The 10,830-nt window shown below is 33.4% G+C and overlaps 1 protein-coding gene across 1 annotated transcript; it reads right to left on the reverse strand.

The window, feature by feature from the left end:
• Positions 1–7,165: 7,165 nt before the first annotated feature.
• Positions 7,166–10,024, reverse strand: LOC140965109 (bidirectional sugar transporter NEC1-like). The gene is made up of 6 exons (XM_073425169.1): positions 9,901–10,024; positions 9,435–9,471; positions 8,907–9,117; positions 8,084–8,245; positions 7,662–7,781; positions 7,166–7,560 (listed from the first exon to the last, which is right to left on the reverse strand). The coding sequence occupies exons 1-6, from the start codon at positions 9,947–9,949 to the stop codon at positions 7,321–7,323; spliced, it is 819 nt and encodes a 272-aa protein (XP_073281270.1). The 5' UTR covers positions 9,950–10,024; the 3' UTR covers positions 7,166–7,320.
• Between the last annotated feature and the right edge of the window lie 806 nt (positions 10,025–10,830).

A 10,830-nucleotide genomic window follows, 5' to 3' on the forward strand; every position in this document is an offset into this window, starting at 1 on the left:
AGTGGAATTGGGAACATATTGCTATGGATTTTGTGACTCATTTACCTCGTTCACCCAAGAGCTGTGATGCTATTTGTGTTATTATTGATCGGCTTTCGAAATCTGCACATTTTATTCCGTATGAGCGGACTTATCCTTATAAGAGAATGACCCGTTTATACATTGAGAATATTGTGAGACTGCACGGTGTGCCAGTCTAAATTGTCTCAGATCGTGATCCCAGGTTAGCTTCTAAATTCTGGGGTAGTTTCCAAGAAGCGATGGGTACGCGTTTGGCTATGAGCACTGCTTATCATCCTCAAACTAATGGTCAGACTGAGCATACAATTCAAACATTAAAAGATATGTTACGTGCTGTTGTGATGGATTTTAACATTGGATGGCAAGATGCCTTACCATTGGTAAAATTCTCTTATAATAATAGCTTTCAAACGAGTATTGGTATGGCACCTTTTGAAGCCTTATATGAGAGACGATGTAGATCACCATTGTTCTGGAATGAAATTGGTGAAAGACAATTGACTGGACCTGAAATTATATAGGAAATGAATGATAAGGTTCAGTTAATTCGACATCGGATGAAAGCAGCTCAGAATCGTCAAACGAGTTATGCGAATAAACGAAAACGACCCTTGGAATTCCAGAAAGGTGCTAAAATATTTTTGAAAATATCTCCCTTTAGAGGCACTGTTCGATTTAGCATGCGAGGAAAATTATCTCCTCGATATGTTGGTCTATACGAGATCCCTGATCGAGTTGGGGATCTTGCTTATCGGTTAGCATTGCCACCATCTTTATCTGTCATTCATGATGTATTTCATGTTTCTATGGTGAGAAAGTATGAACCAGATCCATCCCATGTACTTGCACCTGATGAGGTTGAACTTGATCCTTCTCTTTCCTATGTTGAACAACCTGTTTGCATTATGGAATGGAAGGAAAAAGTATTGCGTAATAAATCGATTCCGCTAGTTCGAGTGCAATAGACACGACATGGTGTGGAGGAGTCAACGTGGGAATTGGAAAGCAAGATGCGAGAATCATATCCGCACTTGTTTGATTCTATTCCACCTGTTCTATTGTATTCAATGTATAGTGATCCATTTACTGATTTTAGTTTTGATACGTACTATAACTGGTGACATATTATATGTTTGCCAATGTTATGTATANATTATGTATAGAGATGTTTGAGATTTCGAGGACGAAATCTTTTAAGTTGGGGAGAAATGTGAGACCCCGAGAATAAAATAGTTTTGATGACATTTTTGTAAATAAGTTAAAAAATATTCAATTTATTTTGATGGTATTTTTGTAAATAAGTTGAAAAATAATTAATTAATTTTAAGGACAAAATTGTAATTAGTGACATATCTTGGTCATATGAAATCCAAATAATTTGAAATTTGAATATAACGTAGAAAACATAAATATATAGAAGTTTCATGTTTTGAGTTTTAGAAAAGTTGATCGTTTGACTGGTCCAAAAGGATATACCGATGTTAAAGTGTTAAATAGTATATATTATATTATTTTATGAATATAATATAATATAATATTAAAAAAAGAATAAATTTCAAAAACTTGCGTGAATGAATAGTGAATGATATTCATTCATAGAAAGTTTTTGACAGAAAAGTGTTTGAGAGAGAAGTAAGAGCTTTGATTTTCTTTTTGATCGTGCGACTTATCGGTTTATCTAATTGACGAATTGATTTCAGTTCTGAGATCGTTGACACGAGGTCTTCGATTTGAAGTATAAATTTTATATTTTTGTTGATGTTTCAAATTCGTCGATTTTTGGAATAAATCCGATAAATTGTTAAATCATGCAGAAATCGAAGATTGTTGAATAATGTATGATTTTAACGAAGAAGAGATGATTATAGTGATGTTATTTTTAATTATTCTCAATTTCTTATAATTAAGGAATTTTAATCGTATTGTTGATTTTGAATGATGTTATTGATTGAAATGAATGTGTTATTGATGTAGATAGAGTTTTTATACTGATATCTTCAAGCTACATCGACTGGAACGAAGAATTGGGGTATGTTGCGACCGAGTAACATTCTACAGGTATCTATATCATATGATATATGTTTGATTGATTTGATTGAAAATACATGTCTATATGCCTTATTTGTTGAGTTGATGTGGCATACATGACATGCACGTTGAGCTATGATCCTTGGATACCCTGATATGATTTGATTTGATTCTGGGGTTTGTGAACATGATGCTATGTTTGGTTTTACATGACCCTTAAAGCATAGTTATCAGTGGCCCCGATGATTGATTGAGATTTAAGATTTGATGACGCTTTGTCAACGTTATCATATGAGTATCTCGGATTGAGGCCGGTAAGCCAGCTCGAGCATTGATTTGATAGCGATTCGATTGATTCTGACATGTGCTCAATGGATGAGCATTGACCTGATACATCCACAACATACATGCATTGCATATCATATATCATTGTTTAGATAGTGGTCTATATTGTGGTTGCTTCAGACTGAGCTTTGCTCACCCAGATGGGGATGTTGTTGTCTTTGTATGTTGACAATGACAGGTACTTCAGGTTATCAGGAGACCGGAGATGGTACTTCTGGAGGGAGTCATGGTTGATTTGAGATTTCATGGTCTTTCTCAGTATATATGTATATGTATCTATATAACGGGGTATGTCTCTAGGATATGAGTTTGATTGTATGTAGTTATTTTGGATTATGTGGGTTTTTTTTTATATTATGACGTGTTGAAATGAGACTATATTATATACTATTTTTAGTATTATAATGATAGTTGACATGTTTTGGGCTCATTGTAAAGAAAATTTAAACTCGTTTTCCGTTGTAATTAATTAACCCTGATCAGATTGTATTGTAATAATGATTAAGAGCTAAGGGCCCCACAAACTAATATGTCACTCCAAGGAATAAACGTTTGCACTCGAGTATTCAACTCAAATTTGCGAGTTCTCTCGAAGTTGCGCCTAAGCTACGTATTTGTATGTATCAAACTAACAAGTTCAACTCGTGGACACTTGCAACTGTCTCACTTGGACTGCACAAGATCAAGAAATTTGAGATTTTTTTTCATCAAGGACTTGGATACTGACTCAACACGAAGAAAATAATACTTTCAATGCTAAAATAATAGTACTAAAATTTTGAATTTATATACTTTTTGAGAAGAAACTTGCACAACAAGAATCGAAAACTCTTGCAACTCGAAAAACGAAGAATGACTCAAGGAGTTTGGAGAATAGCAAGATTCACGGAACAAAGAGTAACAATATATAAGATTTTTAACAACAAAAAATCTTGCGACACAAGAAACAAGAGACAAAAGAAAAACGATAGAATAACGCATATCTGGAAAAAAAAAACAAAACAAACAACGTAGACCTGATAATAACAACAAGATACTTACTTAAATCAAAATGAACCAAATTGCTTTTATACCAAATGATGTGATTCTTCAAACATGAAACACAAACGTGATGTAAAACACAAACCGTTGTGTTGTCTCGACCTTTGGAAACAAGTAACAGGTTGTGATATTTATTCTTAAACTACGAAAAGTTCAGTAACAAATTACACGATATGAAACAATTGAAATTCAATTGAACTTTCAAAAAACTCATTCTTGACAATCCACGTGAAAACAATCGATAAACGTCATAAAGATTGAATCTTTGATAAGTTTGATTTTTAGATGAACAAAAGCAAAAGATTTTTGAATTGAGATAAAACTCACAAAATTTGTATAAAACTTCAATAATCTGATAAGTCATCATTTTACAAGGTATATTTAACAAAAACATGGCAAAATATCTTCTAAAACTAGAAAATTTGTTTCCATCGGTGGAGGCAGGGGGCGGAGGCAGCGGATGGGGTGGTCCGACTGGGAGTGGTGGTTGAAGACTTCGAAAACAAGACGGGAGAAAGATAGATATTCGTCCCGTCCCGAACCAAGGAGGCATTCTGGCGGAAGTTAGGTTGGAAGCAATTAGTGGTTAATCGATGGGAACCAACAAGAGATGTAACTCATGTACCGAAGTAGATGGATATGGAGCACCTACTTCTACTGGTCGTCTGCTCTCTCGAGGTCGTACTTAGGGTAAAGTCTTCAATGGACCGTCGTCTTTTTTCTAAGTGGAAGAGAGGCATGGTTGAGTTGGGGTCTAGTCTTACATAATACATAATTATTTCATTTAAGGCATACCGGACTAAAACTTGTTGGTGCTTTGCCGGGTCCAGGAAAAAAGCGGATTCTCAGTGGATTTTGTGGTGTAATGTTAAGAGGTTCAAGGGTATGCTGGGATTTGCGAAGAGCACCACCTTACGATGTTCATGACCAATTGGATCCTGACGTACCGGTAGGTACTAGAGGAGAGGTCTAGTGAATGGAGGTAGCTGTCTGTGTCGGAAGGACTAGTAAATAGACTTTAAAGGAAAGTCGTGAAGCATCTGGCTAGGTCAGCTTCTCCCCCAAGAGAGTTCTCCCGGTATTAAATCCCAACTGCAGAATCAAGAGAATCGACTAGAACGAGGTTATCAACTACTTGGATTTCGATAGGAGACTGATAGTCCAATCCAATCCTAGGAGCCGGTTCGACAGGAAGCTTTTGAAAACACAGTGCACCAAGGTAAATAAGGAACGAGATGAATACAGAGGTTAAACGAGCATCCCACACCCAAAAGGTGCCCCACATAGGTCTTCCCCGAAACCCTTAGTAATAAATGAGACACGAAGCTAAGGAAAGATAAAAGAAAAGGCCTGGGCTACTTCCAGTACTAATTCCTACGCTTAATCGGGTCTCATAGGCCCTGCTATGACCTTCACCTATTTGACAAAGAGCTTATTCGTATATCGATTCTAGCACAAGAGCCAAAGAGCGTATTTGGAACCTCAATGAACAAGCGGATGAAGGCAGGCTTTAGAGTCTTGTCCTTGCCTAGCACGAAGCAATGGCCGAGGATTAGAACACAGAGTGAACTTATTCGTCAAAAAATTCCTTTATGTCCTTATTTTTGAATTTTTCTAATCTATGATGCTTCACAAATCATGCTTTCAAACTTGCCTTCTTAAAATCCTCGAAAGCAGACCTTTGTATGTAGTTCCGCTCCCAAAAAGGGGGGCACTCGAAGTCAGTTCATTCTCGGCGAGGAAGAGCTTATGCATTATAATCGGAGATTCAGTTCTCACCTATAAGTGTGTGTATATACTATGTAATCTGATGAGTTAATAGTACAAGAAATATCTAGCTAGACTAAGACATGTGCATTATTGAAATATGTATTCTTATGCGATATCATTGTGATTGTTCAAAGTTACATGACAGAGTTATCAAAATCATTTGCAACTCTCGATATATCAATGATTGTTGATTCGATCGGAAAATACGTGTTGATGAGACCATACTGCATTGAAACCATAACCTACTGGTTTTTGCAGACATTATCAGTGATACATATGAGATAATGGGGTGATGATACAAAGCGCTATTATTATGATCCAATGGGTGAAATCAGACTTGAGTTCTGCTGTTCTTTATCAAAGGTTTTATGAAAAGAATTGAGATAATTAGGATAAGCTAGAATAAAAACAAATGTTGTCTTGAATCACATGAAGTTGTGAACCTAGGACTAGTTGTATCCCTGAACTATTGATGGTCACACAAGCATTGAATTTTGTGTTTCTGTTGAGATAGTCAAATTCAAAGAGTTAATAAGTTGAATTTGATGATTAAGTTTGATGGAGATCAAACATATTGCTTATAATGGAGTTTGTAAGTCTTTTCTATATATGAAAGTTATGAAAGTTAGCATGACTGCTATGTTTTGTGATGAGAATGCAACCGCTTGATTTAGTGAAGGAGTTCCAATATATAAAGATGCCAAAATATAAGTGGAAAATTCACTTTTAATTATATTAATGAGATTCGTATACTCGTCAAATCGACGCTGTCTGATCGTTGTTCAGGATTGTAATAGAGTCACAATTATTCAAATTATAAATTTAGAATCTTCTTATTAAATATTAATTATGTATTTTTGACTACTATGTAAAATTTCTATGAAATATTCTAGAAATGTTTATAATAAATAAATTAATTAAAAATAGGTATTTAATTATATCACGTATTGGATAATTATTATACCGTGGATTATTTGATTAATAAGATTGGATAATACTAATACAACTCTAGTTTGTATGAGTCCTAATTAGACAATAAAACCTAGTGGAGATTTTTTACAATGCAAAACTTCAAAAGTAAAAGTTTAGTAGGATTCTCACTTGGAAATCCTAGTATAATTCTAACTTTATCCATGAAAATAAAAAATATGACAACATATTTCAAATTTTGATGTTAGACATTTTCCCTCTCAACACAACAATCAAATTTAAGCAATCACCTCTTGTTGGTCAACTATCGGCCCAGCACCACCACTTCCTCCACCGTGCGCCTTCACTGTTCCACTGCAACGCCACCGAGGTACGTATCACAAGAATCTCAATAATTTCCCGTGATTGTTCCTCAACGGAAATTTTGTCTAGATTTTTTGTGTAATCTAAGAAAGGGACAAATCTTTTAATTAGTTACCTAATTCTTAGAGATTTAAAAAGACGGCTTTCGGTAGAACGTTCGTAAAGATTTACAAGAAGAACTATATGTACTTAAAATCCGTAATAGTTTGGTGTCCTGCGTTTAAAACACAAAAGTAACAAACTCTAAACATCCTATATATGGATTAGAATCATACGACGTCATAGTCTTGTTCTAAATTTCAAAGATAAAAATTTTAAATTCTATTACGTCTTGGATGCGAGAATAATGTACTCGAACAAACCGATCAATGGGTTAATAACAAAGGAGTCCTGAGTTGGATCGAGTTCAATAGCAGGCCATAATTGGGCCCAACCTAGAACCGACACGGATGTTCGATTATTTGTTTTCGTTGATTTAACAAATAATTGAGTAGGAAAGAATATAGAAAAAGTTTATTATTATTATTATTTTTTTTGAAAAAATAAAAATTTTCCATAAAGAGATTTGAGGGAAAATTTAGAAGATGATTGTCACTGTTCAAAAAATGTACATAAAAATTACACTTGCGAAGTAATTTGGAATAAAATTAAGAAAATAACACAAGACTGTTACAAATAAATTTATATGAATTTTTCAAAGCAGTGGAACTTTGGTTAGACCTTATTTAACAAGAAGTAAATTTACTCAGTATTCAATTGAAAAAGTATTAAATATCATTTTATTGTTATTGAACAATGACTCTGATCAATGCTATATCCTAATTAATCCTCGAGTTTCAAGCATAATTCTATATTTTTCGGCGGATTCATCGTGTTCGTCTCGGTTCTTGGAAAATTCATCTTGTTATTCTCGGATGTTACATGTACACCGATATCCTTTTTTTGAGTTGTACCAGTATCGTCGAGATTTGATTTGGTTGGGGCACCCTTTGGGGCTTTCTTGTAAATGAAGTACAATATCATTTGAAAAACTCCCAGCAAAAATCCCAAAACATTTGGAAACTGGATTTACAAGAAAATAATAATAAATTAATTATGAGATGCAATTTAATTAAAAAAAACAAAAAAAAACTTTTTATTTTTTAATTTTTTGGGGTACTCACTGCAATATAGTAGTCCTTCACGAAAAACCCATAGAAGAACCACATTGTAGCACTAAGGGTGAGGAAGAATGATAGAGTGAATGGCATAAACTCTACACTTTTTGTTTGGATCACTCGTTTCTGCACAAAAAAAAATTTATATTAACATATTATAAATCATTTAAAATAAAAAATAAATAATATTCACTCTAAATAATAAGTTATTAATTAATTAGATATTCATTTTTTAAAATATTATTTTATAAAAAAAAATTTGAGATATGTTTACTTGTATAGACTTTTTGAAAAACGACAAACACTCGATTTTACAGATTTTTTAATAAAAATTTTATTTCATCGGTTTTCGGATCTGAAAATTTTAAAATGGATTTTCTGATATTTATTTTTCTTGTAAATTTTAAAGAAAATGTATAGCATATTACCATGATGCTTAAAGGAGCAGCGAATACGGCTATATTAACTGCGGCACATGTCCATCCTACTAGAGAGACCCTATTCGATCCTTTAAATACAAAGAAAGAAATTGCCACCACCAACCCTATTACTCCCACATTCAGTATTAGAATCAACCGTATGGTAAATATCTGCAAATTTAATCAATTATTATTAAGTAAAATGTGATATTAATTATAATGTGCAAAAATAAAATAGGAGACAAGTAAGGAAAGATGTGCGAGATCGAGCTGAGTCGAGCTCGAGTAGCGTATTATTCATCCTGAAATGGATTAAAGGAATAATGCTCGAGCTGGAGTATTAAATCTCGATTCATAAAAATGTTCCTAAGGTTTTAAAATTAAGTGAAAATAGATAAATAAGTATATTGAGCTCGAGAACTCGACCCTGATCAGCAGACAAAGCTAAGTTTGAGCTCGATCAAACTTAATCAATCGGAGGTTGAATCGAAACTCGTGAGCTGCTCGGCTTTTGTTTAGACTTCGGGCAAAAACTTGTGTGAGACGGTCTCACGGGTCATATTTGTGAGACGGATCTCTTATTTGGGTCATCCATGAAAAAATATTACTTTTTTATGCTAAGAGTATTATTTTTTATTGTGAATATCGGTAGGGTTGACCCGTCTCACATATAAAGATTCGTGAGACCGTCTCACAAGAGACCTACTCTATATCAGTAATATCCAGCTTAATGCCACAAAAATCAATTTATTGCATTAAGTTCAAATATTTTAATTATTTAAAAATACAATTTTTTGGGGATATAAAATTTAGAAAAATAAAGTATTATTACCTTAGCCTTTTTTTGTGCATATATAAAATATATGAAGAGATAAATGGACTCGATAACGCATCCAATGCAATTAACGGAAACAATCAAGATTGCATTTGTCTTAAGAATCGCATAGTATAACAATAAGGTTGCACTCATAAGTGCAACTGAATATGGTATTGATTGAAACCCTTCCGACGATTTCTTCTTGCAAATTGTGTAAAATGTAGGCCTGTTCAAACAAAAAAAAAAAACAAAATTTTTTTATGGACGAGCTAAATAGAAATACGAGCGTTAATAAATTATTTTGTCACGATATCCATGTTGTTCGTGATGCGTCAAAAACTTTCCGCAAATTATAGATTTTGATGCATTTGGTCCACGATGTTCATTCAAATTTTTTGCAAGGACTTTTCGGACAAAAATGCAAACAAGCTAGAGGGAATCAATTATTATCCCAAAATATAATTTTAATAGTAATTAAGTATTTTAAAAATATGATTTATCTTTAAAAAAATTTAATCGGATAACATTGGTTAGTTGTCTTACACTGGTGCCAAGAAGACGAGGAACCCAATAATATTCCCTGTGGAAATTGAAAATTAAGCCCAAAATATCAAAAGTATTCCAAAGTGTAGCCAAATTATAAAGTAAAAGTTAAAATAAAATATAAAATAATGCAGCAAACATGAGAATTATGTTATTATGTAAATGCTCAATTTCAGCTTGCACGTTTGAATTTGAATATATATAAAAAAATGAACATGTTCAACCTTGTACCAGCCCAATAATTGAAATAAGTGTCGAACGATAATAGCTGATCATGTGTTATAAATAAAACGTTTGAGGTTCAAATTTGGCTCAAGAAAAATAAATGAATGAATAAATACGAGTCCAATAATTTCACATAAGAATCGAATAATAACCAAACGGCATAAAAAAAATTGAGTGGCGATTCAATTCGTTTGCACCCCTGATCCTCGTATCTTTTATTGATAGATGTTTTGATACATACCCAAAAGGCCAAATCCTAAAGCCAACTGATCAGAAGAAAGTATTGCCATTGCCAAAAAATGTTGTACTTAGAAAGAGATTTGAGGTAGTTGCTACATTAAACATTGATTGAAAGTATATATAGCAGAAATTTAACCAGAAATATATGTACATAGTTGGGTAGAAGTATTAATCTTTGATAAATATATATATGGCCATGGGCTAAATGATGAAAGATTTGTTTTTTCACAGTAAATCAGTCGCCAAACACTTTTGAGTAGTCTTTAATCTTTAATACGCTTTATCTGCCAACTTAGGCAAGTAAAATTTGTTTGCATATTAAAACTTTTATTTTGTTATGTTTAATTTTTAATAAAATTAATGGTAAACTTTTAGAAAAAGAATTAGTGTGTTTTGAAGACCATAAGTATGGACAATTAAAACTGTTTTAAATACCACTGAGCGTGTATCGGTAAAATAAAATTAAAAAATATTAGATGACCATTATTTTTAAAATATTTATTCAAGTTATATTTAAAAGGAAATTAAATAATTTTATAGAGAAAAAATTATTTAACTACAACAACAATTTTAAATTTTGTGACGAATTATTTTGTAACAATCATGGACCATTAGGCTGAACCAACATGGGCCTCGGCCCATACCCATACAGCACTACTGATCATGAGTCGTAAGGATGGTCCAGCATGAGCTCTAGCCCACTAGCCTAACTGGTACCAACACTTTAAGAATCTAGGTACTTATGCCTGGAGGTCTTGAGTTCAAGTGTTGGGAGAGGCGAAGGAAACCACTTTCCAGGGGTGGGAGAGGCGAAAGAAACCACTTTCCAGGAGTATGATATTCTATGAGTGACGGTGTATGGGCATGGGCTAGAGCTCATGCTAGACCATCCTAACGACCCATGATCAGTAGTGGTGCATGGGTATGGGCC

This window comes from Primulina huaijiensis, chromosome 18 (genome assembly GCF_012295235.1).
Source record: "Primulina huaijiensis isolate GDHJ02 chromosome 18, ASM1229523v2, whole genome shotgun sequence".
NCBI lineage: Eukaryota > Viridiplantae > Streptophyta > Magnoliopsida > Lamiales > Gesneriaceae > Primulina > Primulina huaijiensis.